The following is a 19,705-nucleotide window of genomic DNA, read 5'->3' as shown; positions in this document are numbered from 1 at the left end:
TTCACATAGCATCCAGCTGCTTTTATAAAGCATGCTGTTGGCGACTTTGTGTAAACAGATCTTCAAGGGTGAGCTTGTCTTTTCTAATGGGGGCCCTCTGTATGTGATTGTCAAGGTATACCAAAAGCCCCAAAACATTGTACTTGCTTCTTTGAAAAATAAATAATCCCTTCTCATCTTCAGTACCCAAAGCACATTTGAAAAAGTACAAGAAAATGAATATCCAGCATCTGATAAGAGCTTCAACTGTATAACAAGTATCATCGGGACAACTGAGCAATTGTAGTCTGTGGCAATTGATGGCATATAGAATATGGGTATTGTCTCTTTAAATTGGTTAGACTTTAGTCCATGGTAACAGAGGATCAAATAAAGTTAAACAATGAGGTGTTTCAATATGACAAAGCTCCAGTGAGGTGAAACAGTGTGTCCAGGACCACAGTGCTGTCTTCTGTGCATTAAAAATGTCTATTTGGTTTCTTTCTTAAGAATACCTGTAAAAGAGAAAGACAGAGCAGTACATAATTAGAGAATTATCTTCGGACAGACAAATTTAGTAGTAGCATCATGATTTCATCAGCTTTAATAGGCATACAAATGCACTGCACATGGATGGTAAAGTAGCAGGCAGGGAAAGGAGAGAGGCAGGCAAGCAGTGAGAGGTGAAAAAAAAGGTCAGAGGGTGAGAGGGCAGGCAGAATAACGGACCAAGGTAAGCTGCTAGAGCAGTGCTGAGTTGGAGTCAGAGTCTGAGTCAGGGCCAGGGGTGAGGCAGGGCTCACGGGAACAGATGGATTCCTGAGCCCGCCTGTACTCTTGGTACTCCAGGCGGAGAGCGTTGAAACGCGCCTCACTTAGGGAGCGGCTGTACTGGCAGCGAGGTGGGTTGGAAACTGGTGGGCTGACTGAGGGAGACGGGCCTGGGAAGGGCAGCAGGGAGACGAGATGCATGGATGGGAATGTCATGGGCTAAGCTCACAATAACCACAGCACAAGGGCACAAGATGAACACATGCAATACCAAGAAGCATTACACTCACTAAGAACACATGCAACATGAAGACATTATACAAACAAAATGAGCATGAAAAAAAAAACAGTTCTTACCTTTCTTTCGTCGGTCCTGGAGGCCACCAGTAGAGTAAGATCGATCATATCTGAGCTCCCCCCTGCCTTTCCCAAAACCCATTTGTGATTGATCGAACTTCATGGCCTCCAGGACCTCCGAGTCCACACAGGCATCAGCAGAGTCCCACTCATAACTCTCATCTACTGATGTGTTCCTTCTAATGACAGACATACAAAACAAGCGGTCAGATAATAGCAAAGACAATAGAAATGAAGAACTACAAAATACATAACATTTTGGCAACATCCATAAATCCCTCTGCCGAGAAAACACTCCAGTGTGTTTGGTGTTATTGGCTAGGTGTGGTAGTGTTTCACCTTTTCGCTCTTCTCTCACGTAGCTCCATCTCAGCTCTGTATCGCTCACTCTCTTCTGTGGTTTCAGGGGAGCTGAGGAGGGTGGGAGTGATGGACAGGGACTGTCGGAGGAGACCGACGCTACCCCTGCCACTGCTTTGGCTAGCGTAACTGGCCCTCCCTCCCTCTCTGCCCTCCCGGATCTCAGTCTCCCCTCCCCTCCCTAATACCCTCTCCATTTCTCTGTGACTCTCTACCTCCCGTGGTGGGAAGGGGGCATGGTAGGGTGAGGGCCAGCTGTTACCCCTGGGCAGGTAGGACCTGGGAGGGCCCCTCCTGGGGTCCATGGGTCTCATACTGTCCCCTCTGGAGCCTGGCCTGTGTTGGTACTGGGGTACAGGGATGGAGGAGGGCATGGGGATATATTTATGCTGAGCAGACCTCAGGTTGTCTTGATAAGTGGCATGCCACCTGGAGGACTCAGGGAAAACAGTGGCCTGTCGTCGTGGATCGGAGGGTTCCAGCCTACTGGAGATTGAAGTTTGTCTGGGAGGGTACATAGAAGGAGTGAGGTAGGAAGGGCTAGCTAAAGGTCTTTGTGCATGGTGAGGCCTCTCCAAGCTCCCAATGCTGGGGCGCCTGAATGGAACATACTCCCTCCAGGACGGGCCTGGCCTGGGAAGGGAAGACGGATTGTGACCCAAACTATAGGACTTTGCCCTGACATCTGGGTTTGGGAACTCATCCCAGTAACATTTCTCTGAGATGTATGTCCTTGGGCTCTCAAAGTGTTCCCATTTTTGTGAGCCTAAACTAATGGATTTCTTTAGGAAAGGACGAGGCTGTCCCATACCTGAGAGGGTTCTACAGGGACCTATGCTTAAGGATTTCTTCAGAAATGGCACAGGAGCTTGACATATTCGTGATGCAATATTATTAGTCCTTCTGCCCTGAGAAGCTTGTCTTTGGGATTGCTCTGTGACAGACTCACAACTGTCTACAAAACTCTGTGAGTGTTTTGACACTATATCTGCCATGCCTTTAGCTGCACTAAACAAGGTGTGGGCTGAACTGGATCCAAGTCTTGACTGAGGTCTGTCTGTGCTTTTAGTGTTATTACCAAGTGGAACTCGTGATTTCTGATAATAAAGTTGCTTGCTAGTTTGTTCTGGACCAAGTGATTGTGGTTTTGTCTTGTCTGGAAATCTTACTTTGACTGAGTGTCTATAGTCTGGCTCTTCACTAGCATCTAAGCTTGCCTCTGCACCACCCACACAATGAGTTTTCTCAAAGGAAACTGCCTTTTGTCTTGAGTCCGTTTGTAGTTTTTCCTGAAAATGAACCTCCCAGTTAGGAACTACATCTGGCTTAGCCACCGGAGGTTTTTCTGGCTGTACTTCTGAACTTTGCCCAGTAGTGTCTGTGACTTCCCCCTCATCCACAGGTTCATCCACACTCATTTCAATGAAACCTGGTAGGCTCAAGTATTCAAGAATTGCACTTGTCTGCAGTGGGGACATTTTGGGAGATGGGGCTGCAGGCTTGGCCTTAAAGGACTCTGACATTCTAGGAACAGAAAATTGGGACTGGTCACTCTCACATTCCTCTACAAGAGTTAATGGAGAGATAGGGCTGGGACTATCAGAGAAAATACCTTTATCACTCCTCCTGGAGCGTGTTCTCACCCCCTCTCTCTCTAAATCAGTGTAAAACGCTGAACTCCGACGGTCATCCCTGCCTTGATCCTCTCTGTCTTTGGCCTTTGCCCCTCCTTCATTGTGTTCATAGGGTAAGGTAGAATAACTTGAAGGACTAGGATCCCTTCTATCTGTGTAATCTATTTCTCCTGTTCTCTCAGGCTGATTATATGGTGCAGCATCAGTGTAAGGCCGGGCTGGACTTGCAGGTCTCTCACTGTCTACTGGAGGAGTTCTGACAGCTGAGTCCCAATGCTGAGAACCACAAGCATATGACCTTCTGGGACTTAAAGCAACACCTCCACCCTGTGTCTTTTCCCTCAAGCCCTCCTCAGTCATGGATTTCCTGCGACATGTAGCTGGTTCTCTGTCAGGACTCTTTGACCTGGCTCTGTCAGGCGTTCCTAGACAAAGAACAGGGAGGCTTTCTGAGGTAACATTAGGGGAAAGCATGGGTAGGGAAGTGTTCTGAGTTACTGGAGAGTGTGATGCGTCAACAAGGAGAGAGTCCTCTGTAGTTTCCCTAACACCACGTGTGTGAGGATGTTGGTGCCTGGGTGTGGTGGTTTCCCGTGGGCTCTGTACTGGAATGAGGCTGGTGACAGATGTAACAGGGCTAATGTCCCACTGTATACGAGAGGTAGAGAGCCGGTCCATAGGACTGCTAGTATTCCCAAAGTAGCAGGCCCTCCTAAAGTCGGACACCCGAGTTGTCTGACCTGAGGGCCTGTGTTTTTGTCTAAAGGTAACATCTTGTGGTTTCCATACAGGATCATCCTCTGACCTGGCCACATCCTTGTGAGGGCTTTCTGTCTTATTGGACTGACGAGCCTCTCTCCCTCGAGTCCTCTGATTGGCTGTATAGCTCTCCAGTTCCCTCTCCATTTCTTCCCTCTCCTTTGCCAGTTTGACACACTTGCTAATACTATCCCTCTCCAGCTCACTGTCTAGTTGTGAGACCAGGGTGCTAGCATTGGTCAGCCGGCTCTCTCTCTCCATAGGCTGGTAGCCTGAATGATGTGGCCTGTCTCTCTCCCTATCTATCAGCCTGGTTCTCCTGCCCAAACTGGGGAATAGGTCTTCCGCGTGGCCAGGTATGCGATACCTTCTTATGGAATCACTTGTTTTTTTCTCACTGTTGTCTGAATAAAAGCTGGCTCTTTCCAGTAGTGCTTCTGAGCCCTGCTCGTCATCAGAGTAAAAGCAGCCATGACGGGAGAAGTTTCTAGCCATTGCCTTAACTCTCCCAGGGGAGGAGGGAGGCCTGCTCAACTCTGGGACATCCACAGTAAGTGGAGAATCCTTTCTCTCATCCCTCTCAGAGCTCAAGATGCTTGACTTTGGAGATTCCCTGAATGATGTCCGGTTGCTCCCTGTGCCACTTGCCCCACCATTACTTTGTAGGATGTCCTTCTTGAAGTTTTTCTTATTGGAGGGGCTGGAACCCTCTGGCAAAGGTTGGACAATGAAGCGTCCATCTGGGCCTCTGGAGATGGACTCCAGAGCGGTTGGTGAGGGGGCCTGAGACCCAAGGTGACTCTCAAAGAGAGTGTAATGGGGTGGTGGAGATGAATTGGACAGCAGTTGCTTCCGCTGATCCTGGTATTCCCCACGGCTGCCTTTATCAAAGGAGGAGCGGTCAGACTGTGAGGAGGAGGTGTTAGGGAAGAAGGGAAGGGGAGGACACAGCTTCAGCTTTAGGACACTGTCGGGGCTGTGAGAAGGCGAGTGAGCTCTGAGGATAGAAAGAGAAAAAAACACGAAAGGATCAAAACAGGGCTATGAATAAGTAACAGATACTGTACAGGACCGATAGATAGAAAATGTCATGAGAGACGGTGCTGGTCTGGTAAAGATAGACACTTACTCTGGAGATGAACTCTTCTGGAAGGCAGAAGGGAGATCTGAAAAGATGAGGGGAGGGTTAAAAGTCAAACAATGGCACATGGCAAATGGGATGATTAAAATGCATTTAACTTAAAACTCAATCAAAATATGATGGCAGTTAAAAGCTTATCAATGGTGCTTTCAGCTTACCAATTGTAGTATTCCTACATATGTATATACAGTATATATGTACATTCAAATATATATTTATATGTCTTCCTTTTATCATCACACCTAGTCTTTATGGCAAGCCATCAGATATCAAATTACTCGAGATTTAACAACAATTACATTATTCTGAAAAACAATCATTTGTGTTTTCCAATCTTGTTCTTTACCTTCTCTTCTCTTTCTACGCCGACGTTGTCTCCTGTGACTCATAAAACATGCCGTCACCAAGGAGAGGATGATGGCCACAAACAGGAAGCACACTCCACCCAACACACCAGCCAATAGGGGCTCAGGAACAAACTCCAGGAAACTTGGGCGTAGGGGGTACATCTCCATCCCTGTAATTAGATCAGACACATGGTGGCCCACAAATCCCAGTGCTACTGAAAACTAATGCTAAATTGTTGAGGATCCTTTTATATAATTATACCTAAACCTTAATCTATGTTGTGTGCATGGTATTTTACTGAAGGTAAAATAATGTACTAACTAAGGTACTTACCCGTGGTGGACACATTGACGGACTCACTGGGCTCACTAAGTAGTTTGTTACTGCGAGACATCAGCCTCAGATCATAACTGGAGTCCTGGGAGGAAGAAAGATCAGGAGTTCAATGCACTCAATTCTGAGGCCAAAAATGAAACAGTATGCTCGTTGTGAGGGAAATGCATATGTTGCAAAAAAATTAACAAAATAAAACCCAAAACAAGAATCTTGTAGATTACCACTTTAAATCTGACAGAGAAATTTATCCTTACCCTCAGCAGTCCTTTCACTAGTATGTCACTCTGGTTGGCACTGACATCGCTGCTGAGGATAACCCACTGGCCTTGGTCCCTGCGGGCCTGCAGCACATAGCCGGTCAGTGGAGAGGACGGGGCCTCAGGAGGCGCCCACTGTAGGAGAACGCCTCGACCGGTCCGGTTGGCTGACAGGAGTATGGGAGGATCCAGGATTGGGAGAGTGGTGACCACTGTAGGTGCTTCTGTTGGCACAGCTGATGAGGATACCCAAAATGAGCTCACACTTGTGCAGTATATTCAGCAAAACAAACACAGAGTGTTGGATACAGGAAAAGGAAAATCAAATGGAACATTCTTTAACATGCACAGACCTTGGGTTCGTACAGAAACAATTTCGCTGAAGGGCCCAGAGCCGAGTTTGTTCTGAGGTAGGACACTAAACTGGTAGCTGGTGCCAGCTAATAGCCCAGTCACCAGCAGGTTGTTTTTAGATGTGGGCACAGGCAAAGATGCCCATTCATGTTTCCCTCTGGATGCCTGCTTGACCCTGGGAAGAGGAGTAAAAAACAAATATATAAACACCAGCTTACAGAACAGAAAGGGCAGTAGGATTGTTTGTTGACAAGTGAGAAGATGTGGTATGTGTGGTATGTTACTGACCAAACAGTGAACTTCTGGGTGTATCCACCATCAAAGCCAGGCACCCAGGACACGTTGGCCTGGTTCATCTCAGTGCTGACAGATACTGAGGGCACAGCATGAGGACTGGTACCTGAGGGGAGGAGAAGCAGAGTCATTCCTCCAGATAAGTGCATTTTAAGACCCTCTGACATATTTCAAGATAATTTATGTAAAATGTTTACCAACACTACATTCAAAATGCTTATTCTAAATTATTACATAGAATAAGTGACAATTAATTTGTAAGAAAATGTTAAATTAACATGCATTGAAATCAGTGTGTGTGACAGTAACAGGGTTGACATGTTATGATTTGTGTGTCAAAAATGTGCTCAAAATCCACAGCAGTTAGGTGCCTGAGTTGGACCAATATGTTCTTCTGCAAGTCAAATGTGTCTTCTTTGTGATAGAATGCCAAAAATTAAAGATAAGACAACACTTTGTCCACAGAGCACCCATTTGGAGGAATTAATGATCTAAAACTCTGGTCCTGTAGATAATACATACATGGATACATACAAATAATGTGTCAGTCAAATCTAGTGCCACATATACTGTAACTATGCAGAGAAGAGGTCGGCTCACTCACCCAGCACCATGACCACAGTGCCTGCACTAACAGTGGCTACACGATTAGTGGCCAGGCACTCCCAGCCCCCGTGGTGGTCTTTACTGAGTGGCTGCAGCAGGAGGGAGCCATTAGCTAACACAGAGTACGGGGAACGAGGAGTGGGGCCAATCTGTGAGCAAGAAGACAAGAACACATGAGAATAAATGGACAGATATAATGGGCGTGCATACACAGACAGTTCAGGCAGCTCCTCTAACTATATCTGCGTGGAATGTCCCCTCCTTTACCTTGCTCCAAGTTACGTTCGGGGCGGGGTCTCCATTAGCTTCACAGGGGATGATCAACTCTCTGCCCACTTCCTGCAGATACTCAGCCCGAGGGGGCAGTTGGAACGACGGGGGGTCCTGGGAGGGGGAGAGAGAGATTTACGTCTACCCATATATCACTGCGCATTCATAGGAAAAGGTTTCTCTCTAACTGAAGGTAGAGTCGCCTTACCTTCAGAATGACCTGTGTGGGATCAGACTGGCCCATGGTGCCATAACTGTTATAGGCAGTACAGGTGTACATGCCCACAGCATTATCATTGGCTGTAGCTATAAAAACTGAGCCCTCAGCGTTCACCATCCAACCTGGGAACTGGACAGGCCAAAAGAGAGAATTTGTGATTACAAGTGATTCACACAGTATCTGTTTAGTTATGTGCCAATTTTCATTGATTGAGACATTGTGTTTCCATGCCTCATAACTTACATTGTCAAGGTTCAAATTGTTCCCGTCTTTGGTCCAGTTGACATAAAGCACAGGGGGATCAGCCTGGATGGGGCAGACAATAAGCCCCTCCATGCCGGCAGGTAAGTATGTTTCCCTGGGCATTCGGCCCACCCGCGCAGGGTCTAAGACAAATGAAGAAAAAGGAGGGTAAGCTACAATAAATAGCTAAACAGGTGCTGCTCCTTATAGCAAACTAAACCCTTACGTTTCACTTTCAGATGAGCAGAGGCAGAGGGCGGGGTCAATATCCCATTAGTTGGAATACAGGTGTAATTGCCAGCATCTTCTGGGATGAGATTAGGGATAAGGAGTGTGCCATCCACCAAAATCTTCACTCGGGACTTTAGGGACCTAAAGCCGGAAGACACAAGACACAGTACGCTTTACATCTTTAACAAGTGATCTAAGGATTTCCTTTTGGCCATCTAAACTAAAGGATGGACATTAAAATACATACTTTTTTGAGAATAACAATTGTTTATAATGGTTATATATTAGAGCATGACCTTGGAATGATGTCACTTTAATCTGAACGTCAATCTCCTTTGTCTAAGGTTTATAGGGCGCCCGTGTCCCTATCTTATAATTGACTTACAAACAATCTAATTAGACCCCATTGTATTGGCAGCTGCTTTGGAAAAACACCTGTGATTGATCCGATATGCTTGGTACAAGAACATACATACAATTCAATAGGCTTCATTTAAATATCCTTTACAGCATTCCACTAAAGTGAACTATGTTTTTTTATTTGACCACATTATGGACCTTGGGCTTATGGATAATGTAAAGACCTTGACTCACTCAATATGGTAAACATTCTGCCCTTGTTTCGACCATTCATAGGTGAGGTTGGAGGGATAGGCGTCGGCTTGGCACTGCAGAACAGCATCCTGGGACATGTTGAGAGTGGTGTCCTCTGGGGAGATGATGATGATTGGAGGACCTGTTTTGGCAAGTTGGGAGAAAATGTGAGTCACCCTGACACAAATATTACGCCTTTCTATAGGCTATCTGTAAACAAAGCTGAATCATATGAATGTACAATCAATCAGATCAATGCTGAGTGTAGGTAGGTCTTGTGAGTCATTTATGGCAAAGGCAGGGGATGGACTGTAGGTGGCAGTATAGACTATGTGATCCAGATTATCAAACTCACTCAGTTTGCAGTAATACATGTCAAGATGTTAAAACCTTTGAGCAGGACAGGGGATGAAGAGACAATGACATTTAATCTGTCTGGACAAGTTTTGTGTCCCAGTAAAACATATATAGCAGATGTTGCTTTTTAATAAACTAATGCTGTGTCTTTACCTGCACATCACAGTACATGCTCAACATGAGATAAGCAGAGATTCTGCCTCTCCTAGATGTCTAGAGGATGGTTCAACACTGACCTTTGACCTGCAGCTGCGTATAATGGGTCAGGTTCCCCTCTGAGTTGGACACGTGGCATTTGTACACTCCTGAGATATTTCTTGTGGCGGTGGCCAAAGACAAGGTACCATTGAGCACCTAAAAGAGGGGGAGGGGGTGGTGAGACAATAGTAAGAGGAAGATGGAGAAAGAGAAAGGGTGGAGAGAGCTCATGTAGCTGTCATGTAGTAATTAACTTCTGGGCAGGACACATCTAGACGAAAACGAGATAAGACCTAACACCAACCCTAGTACAACAAAACAGTTTGCACAGGAATATCAAAGCTACAATTCCTACAGAAAGTGCTAATTTTATAGTATTTTATCATGGTGCTGCAAATGCCATCTGTTTATCTGCCTCACCTTTATTTTTTCATGTCTCTCGATTGGGCTCTCATCTTTATGCCAGACAACAGTTGGTCGAGGGTTGCCATGGGCTCCACAGCTGAGAGTCAGGGAGTCCCCAAGCAGAACTTCCACAAAGGTTGGTGGTGTCTTGATAAACACAGGTGGTGCTAGAACAAGGAAAGGCACAGATGAAGCACTTGTTTCCATTTTTAAAATATACATTTTTAATATATACTCAAAACGGGACACAGAGCACAATTAGAGAACTAACATGATCTTTGACCCTGGTTGCGGTGACTGAATGGTTAAAGACGCTACGCTTTACCTGGAAGAACCTGATCCCAGCATCTGCCAGTAGGACAGTGTCTTAAATTACTTCATGAAGCACATTCTGCCCATGGTCCAGTGGGTAGAGCCTGGACCTAACACTGCCAGGGTTAGCAGTTTGTTTCCCACTGGGGCTATCTATGCTAAACATGTATGCACTCATTGTACTGTGAGATGCTTTGGATACAAGTGTCCACCAAGTGGCCTATATCATGTGTCATCATTCTCTATCTGCAAGTCTGTCTGTGGCAAGTGTGGCTTTGGGATTACCAAACACATTCTGGGGTAAAATATATGCAAATGTAACACAATACATGCACTGATGTAATGCTATTATGTGCAAGAAAGGTGTCCAGTGTTCATCTGCAACCTGATGCAACACATGTAAGGCTTTCACCCGTTTTAGTACAATCGGATCAAATCCCTACTTCCCACTCCCCATAGAACTTCAAATTATAAAATCACCTGGGGCATGACTGGTGTGAATGTATGTGTGTGTGTGTGTGTGTGTGTGTGTGTGTGTGTGTGGGAGAGCGAGAGTGAGAGAGAGAGAGGGGGAGAGACAGAGAGAGGGAGAGTATTTAACATTTAATCTTCAGCCCACACAGGCCAGGCCACATACACTGTCTGAATCTATGCTTGCTGCTCCTACGTTGACATCTGCTCACAGTAGGCCGGGCACAGACAAAGACAAGATGTGATCACCGTATGCAACACAGAACATTAGGCAGTACCCCCTGACACACTGCAATAATACCCCTCAGGAAATGCTGCATGCCAGGCCCTTCCGAGTCCCAGCCCCATGCTGTGGCTGTTCTAAACAAGGACGGCGCCAGAGACGAGCAGCAAAAGGAGCAGCTCCCGAGTCCCCAAAACCCTGCGGTGCTGCACCTGTGATGGAGAGGAAGGTCCATGTGCCGTTGCGAAACTCGTCGGTTTTGCTGTCCAGGAGCAGGATGCGGCATTCAAACCAGCCCTCGTCCTCCAGGGTCAGCCGCTCCACCAGCAGAGAGGCACCCCGGGTCAAAGACACACGGCCTGGTGGAGGAGGGGTGAGGAGGGGTGAGGGGAGGGGGGCAAAGAGGAAGGGACAGAGAGAGAGAGAGAGAGAAAGAGAGAGAGAGAGAGAGACCTTGGGGTCAGCACACACACACAGCCAGACAGGCAGAGTCAGCACATGCAGGCAGAGGGCTTACCATGCAGAGGACACAGGCATCCAGTGTCACAAAGGCCACAGTCAAAGTCAAACCTCACAGACTTTATGGTAGTACACACATCCACATACACTACGGCTTTCATGTGTGCAGCAAATAACCACATACTGACTTCAGATTTTTTTGGTCACATTATGAAAATGGGAGAGGTGGCAGGCAAATTACGCAGTTTAGAAGATGAGAAGCCAGTGGCTTTGGGTTGGAGAAGTGCAAACACATGAATCACTCATGTGATGGTTGTAATGATGTGCGAGATTATAGCTGAAGAAGATGTCCTATCATTTAGGCTTCATGTTGTGGAGGGAAGAGCCAGGATGAGCATGATAGGAATGCTTGAAGGCAGCGTTATGAAATTACTAAAATAGCAAATGTGTTTTTTTTAGTGTAGCATTTATTCCCTTCATATTTCTTAAAAGTTTTCAGCTGAAGATGGATTTCTAAAAGAGATGCGTTATGAAATGAGCCACCTGTTTTTGTTTATCAAAGAGGGACATTTGGCAGAGACAAACACCGCGGAGCACAGCAGATGCACAGTATGAACTTGTGCACGCACACACGCACACACAGAGGGTGCGCGCGCACACACACACTCAAACACACACGTCTTTCTATCACACACTCATACCCCACCCTCTCTCCCCCTCTTTCTATACTTCTTACAACTCCTTGTCAGGCTTTGAAACTTGATCTGTTGGTTGCCTGGTGACTGCAGTCTGGTTTTCAGGGTACTGAAGTTACCCTTCCCTACCCGCCCCCTTCCTTTTATTCTGTCTCTCAATGAACTCTTTTTCCCCCTTCAATCTCAGGGCTTTAAACGATAGGAGGATGCGTGCGAGGGGGAAACACACACGTTGCTCATACCAGGCCCGAGCCAATGGAGTTTGAAAGTAAACAAGGTAGCTGTGGAGAAATTTCTGGCATCCCACCATTCTACGAACAAGCAGCTTAGAGGATATAGCTTCACATGTTGGTCAGAGGCAGACACATTCCTCTGCCCAAAGTAAATGAAACACTGATTAAATAAATAAATAAAAAAAATCATGCACATTATTTTGAAAGGGACCTCTCAATAGGGCCAATGAATAACCATGAGGTAGAAAATGAAATTACATTCTGTTCATTGAATCTTTTCTCTGTGCATCTTGGAGTTCAGCACCTGAGGTCATCTCCCTGCGGAGTTAAATGACAGGAGAGATTTCTTGAATGTACTTCGACCTTTAAATTATACCGCCAACAATATCACAAGAAAATTAGATCCTCACTATTCAGACTGGTTTCCCTTCAGACAGCAGTGGCTGGAACAGAGCCTGAGAGGTACGAAATTAATTTAGCTAAACACACAGCCTCAAGACAGGGTGAAACACCACACTGTGGTTAAAAAAGAGACAACAATGGCTAACAATTAACCCTGCATTCCTGACTGGGGCTGTTGCTGTGCTTAATAGTTGGGTTTAATGATTGACTGACCTCCTAAAAGACAGACAGAGCCTTTGATGGGCGGTGTTCAGTTAGAGTTTCCATAAAAGACGGCCTCTGATTCCAGGTCAGCATCATTTAAACAACTGGGCAGGGCTCTGAGAGAGGAAATGTGCACACAGATGATAACAGGTGTGGGGAAAACTTCAGGCATTTTCTCTTATCTCTCTATGAGGGATCCTCCCTAAGCTGAGCTGCCCATTTCCTATGCGCCCTTTTCCAATCGGACACGGAATTAACTCTACGCTGCGGGGAGAGAAGAAAAACACTTTCACGTGCAACACCACACACACCCTCTTTAACACACACCTAATACCCATGCGGCTAAATATTGTGGGATATTTTAAGCTCATTATGGCCAACAGTACCTCTTGTAATAGTTTGTAATACGAATAAAATACAACCTATGGAAATCCCAGTGGCTGACTGAGCCTCTCACTGGCCTTGTGGGTTCAAAAGCACGTGGGTGTGTAGGCCTACGTGTTGATTTTCAAAATTCGGTGTGTGCCCTGCCCTCTGGGTCTCCGCAGGGGAATTCTGGTTTCGCCGTCGAACACTTAACCCTTTCCCTCGGCCTCCCTCCTGTCCATCACTACAAAGAGACGGCAGCCCCCCACTCCTCATTCTCTCAGGTTGCCATAGTGATCAGACCAAGAAAAACCCCGGGCCGGGAGTTTAGATTTGAATTCAGTTGCTGTAGAAACGCAACAGGGCCAAACATGGGTAGGGGAGGGTCAATCACACAGGGGGTGGGTTTGTACTGCCAGAGATTTGAAAAATTACAAGTGGAAAAAACATGTTTAGATTTAAATAGTGACAAATGGCTTGTGACATCCAGCAGGGCAAAGAGGCAAAAAGAGAGTCAGTCAAAAAAAAAATAAATGAGAGAAAGGGAGGACCTTGTTTTCATCTGTGGACAGACAAAAGGTTGACACTGAGTGACAAATGCTGTTTTATTTGAATATTGCATCTCTGGACATGGGCTGGAATCTCAAAAGGCACTCAGCAGGTGCTCTGCATTGAGGTGGTAAAGAAAAAAAAAAGAATTAACGCCCTGGTATGCACATCAGCATAACATCTATTTTATCTTCAAAATGTTTACCCACATATGTCAATATATTCCAATAACTGAACACAAGAGTTGAAAAATGATTAACCAAATCATCAAAACCAACGCTGGTTTCATTCCAAGAGGAATTGAACGAGAGGTTACGGAGAGGTTACCCAGAATGTGTGCATTGATAATCCACTGACGACAACCAATGAGAGGGTGACCTTTCTGACCTCAGAGAGCCGTAACCCTCCAGCAGACACATTCATCACTCCCCCTTGTTCTACATTAGCACAATGTCCACGAGTCCTCTCCAAGAGCCCCACATCACTGGACTCTATGGGGACACAGAGGTTGAAACAATAGCTGCTGCTGCTGCTCCTTTCTCGTGCCGATCCTCCTCACTGTTTTTCCACCAGCAGCTATCACATGACAGCTCCAGTCTACCTTAAAATGAGCCCTTGTTCCAACAGGTCTAGCTGCAGTGCAGCCAAGGGTAGAAAATGGAAACGCTAATCCACTGGCGCGCTGTGTGAACCTCTAAGACGCACCCTCTTCATATTAGCAAGAGTCAGGTTCTCTCCCAGTGGGTGGCAGGTTAGGAATCACTCAGCTTTCAGAGCGGAGCCGCTGGCAGAGAGCTGGCCTAGTCTTGTGGTTTCTGTTCTCCAATAACAGTTTTTTTATGTAGACAAGATGAACAAGGCTTTTTATGATTAACTTCTGTGGATGAAATCACTGCAATGCAGCCTTGCTGAGCACAATTTACATCACGTCAATTTTACTCACATGATTCCCCTCAACCTGGGTCACACTGACAACACTTCCGCTGCATGTAGAGACAGTGTATTGTTATATTGCTTATTGTGGTTTTCCTGAGTTGATTCAGTCCATTTTCGTTTCTGCAGCTTCTCACCAGTAAAGCTCTGAGATAAGGCTTTTATTGTTCCAAGAAAATGTGATTTTTGTGGGGGTGGTTCCCACTGCCACTTATTGACATATAGTAATGCGTGGGGTATACTGAATTTCATATGATACAATAGCAGCGGCAACTATGGAGGAAGACAGATATATTCTGTTTGGAGAGGCATCACTGTTGTTTTTCTTTGTCCATCCCTATGTGCATAAGAGAGCCAGGCAGAGGTGCATTATGGGATGTGTTTTGATTTGAATACAATCATAAGTCTGGGGCCGGCCCCCTGCCTATGACAGCCCACCCCTCCCTCTCCCCCAAATTTCTCTCTTCAATCCTCCTGTCTCCCTAATCAGTTTAACCCTCTTATGAATAGCTCTTTGTCGTGTGATAGATTACAGTTAACTCTGTCCCTCTCACTCTGTCCGGCTCTGTTAACCCCTGCAACAACAAGCACACACAGCTCACATGCCACTTCCACTACAGCAGCAACTCAACTAAACACTGGCAGAAGTAGACAGCGTCTTAATAGTACAGCAAGCACAGAACAAGGTATTCATTTGAATACTTTGAAAATACTGAAATATGAAGTGAGGTATGAGTGACTAACAGGAATGTTTGACAGCATGTGCATGTGTTTCATAAGATTTGTTTTCTATAGGAAGAGATAGTTAATAATTAATTGCCACTCGCCTAAAACATATGCTGTGGTTACTCAATTGGAAAATCAGGAATATGCCTACAATCGCCAAGGATAATCCTTGTCCTTAGTGCAGGTCAAGCACGTTTTACTGTTCAACAAATCATAAGCCATGTTTATTAGATAAACCCCACCTTTAACATTATTCAATAATCTTACAGGAGTAGATATATGAGACCCTGGATTGACAACTATCACACGACAGTCACTTACACTGCATCCCCAAAGTAGAGCAGAGTTTAATATACATGCATACAGACTGGAACTGATCTCATCCTCTTCCTATGAATCTGGCCCATATGACACACCTAAGGCCCTATGAGATGAGGTAACAGGGCCTTTGTAATGACCTGCTGCTCTGAGCAGGAGAACATGAGATCCCCAGGTTGCAGCCATCCATTATTCTCTCATTGTGTCACTGTTTGGTGCAAATCTCCCTGGTCCCGTCGTAGCAGAAAAACTGGTTGGTGACAGATAAAGGTGATCAGTTTCAGCTGCCACCTTTCTATTGAGCTATTTCCTGCTTTCGGTGTTGTCAAACAGACTCATGTTTGCAAAAGCACAGTTGGCCAATATTAAATTCCAGTTCAGTCTGTGGAGGGGGTGGTTATAGAGTTCAACGTTTGGTATCCCTGCATGCATTCAACTGTGTGTGCCTGTATGTGAGTTTGCGCATGTGTGTGGTAAATCCAGGCCTTAACTTCTCCAGTGTTCAGAGCTCATACTGAGAGAGTGATGGAGGCCTGCTGAGATCTAGGGGTTTGCCCATTGTGGTTCTGGCCTCAGGTCAGAGTCCCCTCCTCACAGTCTCTACCGATTTACTTCAGCACACAGGAGACATTTGATCTAGCCCTACAACAGTAACCTGCCCTGACACTGCAAGACTTGACTCAAGCAGAGTATAACAGTGTGTCAGTCAGAATTTATTTGGCTGCCGCCTCTTTGTTGTGAGTTGACTGATGTTCAGCCCTCCAGGCCGTTCTGGATGTGAGACACAGACAGAGAGGAAGGGGGATGTGGGTGCTAATACCTTCCTGAGTCACTGTAAAACTGTAGCTTTGCAGCCAGCAGACAACAGAAACACTCTAGGACTTAGACAGACTGGTGTATAATGGGGTCAACAGAAGGACAATGCTCTGTCGCACTGACACAGCAAACACTCCCCAAGTACAGAGTGCAATCTCAAATACACCTGATATCATATCGAAAAATTGGAGGGTAAATGGATGACTTAAATATACTCACTCATCCAAGATAAGGCTTCCTCTGATTCTTTCATCTGACACTCTATAAATGGACCGTAGCATCAGTGAGCTTGAGACAAAGCAGCAGACTTGGGACAGATAGTATTACTAAATGCTTTTTATGGTTTATTTTAGCCTATTAAATGTGGGGTTTGCAATGCAACAAGTGCCACAAAGTTAAGGCAATCACAGAAAAATACTTAAAAGTCAATTAAGTATTAGTCTACTACACTATCTGTGACTGACAACTTACTTGCTGCACTCTCAATCTTAATCAGACCTAATGCTATAAAGGTCCGCAAGGAAGTACAACTCTCTACAATGTCGATAATTCATTTTCATGATCTTGAAACTGTTGAGCTTTGCAGTGTAAATCGTCTCGGCTCTCTCCTCCCCGATCTCAGGCAAGCCGAGACAAAGATCAGGAAATGGTCGCCTACCCTGCACCCTGTCTCGTGGTTAAATCTGAAATCCCCCTACATTTTAATTTGAGGGTAGAATACATTAGACCCACAGCGCTGACACGCTTCACATGCTGCCATCTGCCTCTAGTGGGAGGGGAGATATGAGGATCTGAGGCAGACAGTAATGCCCACACCAGACAAGTACACTCCAGGGATGGATATGAGGTATCAAAACAGTCTTCTACTCTGAACCATGTCTCTAGAATGTTGTTTACTTCGTTATGGCTGCTGGTGCATCAGATGACTGCCCTTAAACAATGACATGGTTAACGGCCTACAGCAGGGTTAACATGCCAGACGCATGTATCCCAACAGGCGGGCGGAGGGAGCCTGTTTGTGGCTCGACTCCACGCCCCTGTTGGTCTTCAGTGTGAAGACCTGAGTCACGAATCCATCCATGTGCTCCTACAGAGTTGTTCGTCATGATGCTGCATGCATGCTGCTGTCTCTCTTAAAATAGCGACTTTCGGTCTCAGCAGGACTACCTGTTTAAAGCAAGGTTTTAAGTAAGGGTCCCTGTCGGTTTCAGTGACCCAGTTGGGAGCGTATGGGATTTTGAATGTCCCAGTAGTTGTGTTGGCTTTGGCAGAGGAAGGGGTGGCTGCGATCGCCCTCTTTCTCTTTTGTTCTCCGGTAGACAATGACGGGATTATAGCGCTCCAGCAAGAAAACTCCATTATTCCCAATGCTTCATCCATCCTCCTTCCAGCAAAACAATCTCCCCTTACTGGGTCACCCCTCAGAATACTAATAAAACACTGTCATCAGACCACCAAGCCCCCACCTCCTCCAAGTTCCCACTCTCTTTAATCCAGACACACACACACACCCAACCGCGGCCTACCGGTACCCCCCCTCTTCTCTCTCAGTCACCCCACCCCCTCCTTAACTGCCTCCATTATTCTCACCCATCCCCTTTTCCTTGCATTACCGCTGTAGTCTGGAAGCACACAGACTCAAACACCCACAGTAATTACAGGGCTCGTGGTTTGGATGGATTACCTATTTGGGGTATTGTTTCAGCCGACCCCCCCCCCCCCACACACACACACACACACACACACACACACACACACACACCCACACCCCCTCCCAAACCTTCATAAATACCTCCTTCTGCCCACTGCTACTCCCACAGGACAGCTGTACGTAACTCATGTTCCCAGCTATGCGCTTGTCTCAGGGCAAAGAAAACCTCAAGAGGAAATAATTGAAAGTTGCCCCCCCCCCCCCAACATACACACACACACACACACACACCTACCCACTCCTCAAAATCACTTGAGCCATAATCAAAGAAACCTGTCTTTTCCAGGTTTGTCTCTTCACTCCTTTCAGCAACACAAACTGTTGTGGTAGTGGCTCTAGGTTACCAAAGTTCAGCTCCTCTTTGTCCTAACCCTCTGCCCTGCTCTGTTAAATGTACTGAGAAATGTTTTCAAAGCCCACACTAGGCTTTGTGTGCGGTCAAACTGCTCCCAATAAAGCAATGGGACAATAGACTGAATTGCAGCAAGGTCTTCCAGGTCTAATTCAAAAGGTTTGAACTTTCAATTAAATTACACATACAGTTACAGATTCACGTCTTTCATCAGTTTTTTGAAAGGCATGTGTGATTGAACACACACAGTTCTTACCCTTGTAGTTTGGATGCACACGAGGAGCATAAACTCCAAATTTGATGAGGATGGGAACGCTGTAACCGAGGCGCACCCACTCCACCACATGCAGAGGAAAGAGGTTTGGGGTGGTGGCTGCTTTGGAAGAAGGGGTGAGGCTGCAGCCCAGCTCTGCAGAGCTGCCCACTCTGGAACGCACCAACAACGCCACCCCTTGAGACACACCTGCAAAGAGAACAGCATGTCAACATCATAAAGCACAAGACTTGCTGTGGACATTTGCTGATAGCATCGAAGGCAATAAACACTAAAAGACCGTGCACACACACACATAAATCAAGTTCTACAAGGGCCCGAAAAATGTGGACCATGAAATATGGCCGGATTGACCTCTCTGGAATTTGTTGATTGCTGATTCCAGTGAAAATTGTCCTATGCGGAGAACAGATCATAAAACTTTAGCAGCATCATCTTGGTTGTCTTAAGACAGTGTGAGGAGGGAGAAAGACAGGAGAGGGAGCGAGAGGCCGAGACACAGAGAGGCTGGAGGGAAAGAGATAGTCAAAGGAGAACTAAGCATCTGATGCATGAATGCTTTTATGTTGAACTGGAGCCTGGATATGGCAACAACTGCACAGCGTGTTCTCCGTTTAAAGCCGGCCACTCAGGGGGCATGTAAAACAATGATGCTCCATTTGGTGACAAGATCGAAGAGCTGCAAAGCCTGCAGACACATTGCAATCCCATTAGTGACACCTGGGGCAGTCTCTCCTCTCTCTATCTCTCTGTCTCTCTCCCGGTCATGTGCTCATGTGGGTGGGTGTGTGCAACTGGGTGCCAGTGTTTGCTCTGCAACTCATCTGGCCTGGTGATTACACTCTAATCTCGGGGGGGGGGGGGGGTACACTCTGATGCGGGGCAGCAGCAGGCCTCCCTGCACTCCCCTCTCACCCACCTCCCACCACCCCCTGGGGTACACACAT

General features: G+C 46.2%; 1 protein-coding gene across 1 annotated transcript; it reads right to left on the bottom strand.

Moving 5' to 3' along the window:
- Nucleotides 1-720: 720 nt before the first annotated feature.
- igsf9b (immunoglobulin superfamily, member 9b) lies at nt 721-19,705 on the bottom strand. Its single transcript, XM_071534222.1, has 21 exons — nt 19,678-19,705; nt 18,741-18,947; nt 10,933-11,079; nt 9,730-9,881; nt 9,348-9,465; nt 8,755-8,896; nt 8,156-8,301; nt 7,930-8,072; nt 7,675-7,815; nt 7,464-7,580; nt 7,195-7,345; nt 6,585-6,696; nt 6,296-6,471; nt 5,940-6,178; nt 5,683-5,767; nt 5,348-5,518; nt 4,990-5,026; nt 3,600-4,857; nt 1,447-1,814; nt 1,108-1,286; nt 721-920 (listed from the first exon to the last, which is right to left on the bottom strand). Exons 1-21 carry the CDS (start codon nt 19,703-19,705, stop codon nt 721-723), a joined length of 4,317 nt encoding a protein of 1,438 aa, XP_071390323.1.

This window comes from Centroberyx affinis, unplaced genomic scaffold (genome assembly GCF_046629955.1).
Source record: "Centroberyx affinis isolate AG114_WGS23_722 - 3 ecotype Tasmania unplaced genomic scaffold, CSIRO-AGI_Caff_v1 ptg000168l_1, whole genome shotgun sequence".
NCBI lineage: Eukaryota > Metazoa > Chordata > Actinopteri > Beryciformes > Berycidae > Centroberyx > Centroberyx affinis.
Note: the sequence above shows the minus strand (reverse complement) of the source record. Positions and strands in the feature narration are given on the sequence as shown.

What these genes read in the sequence shown, in the direction of transcription:
- igsf9b (XM_071534222.1), bottom strand. Translation starts at nt 19,705, where the DNA reads ATGTGTGTACCCCAGGGGGTGGTGGGAG. An exon ending in ACAATTTGAACCTTGACAAT is followed by an intron (nt 7,816 to 7,929) that starts GTAAGTTATGAG and finishes TGGCCTGTCCAG; the next exon opens with TTCCCAGGTTGGATGGTGAA. An exon ending in CGAACGTAACTTGGAGCAAG is followed by an intron (nt 7,346 to 7,463) that starts GTAAAGGAGGGG and finishes TCTTGCTCACAG; the next exon opens with ATTGGCCCCACTCCTCGTTC.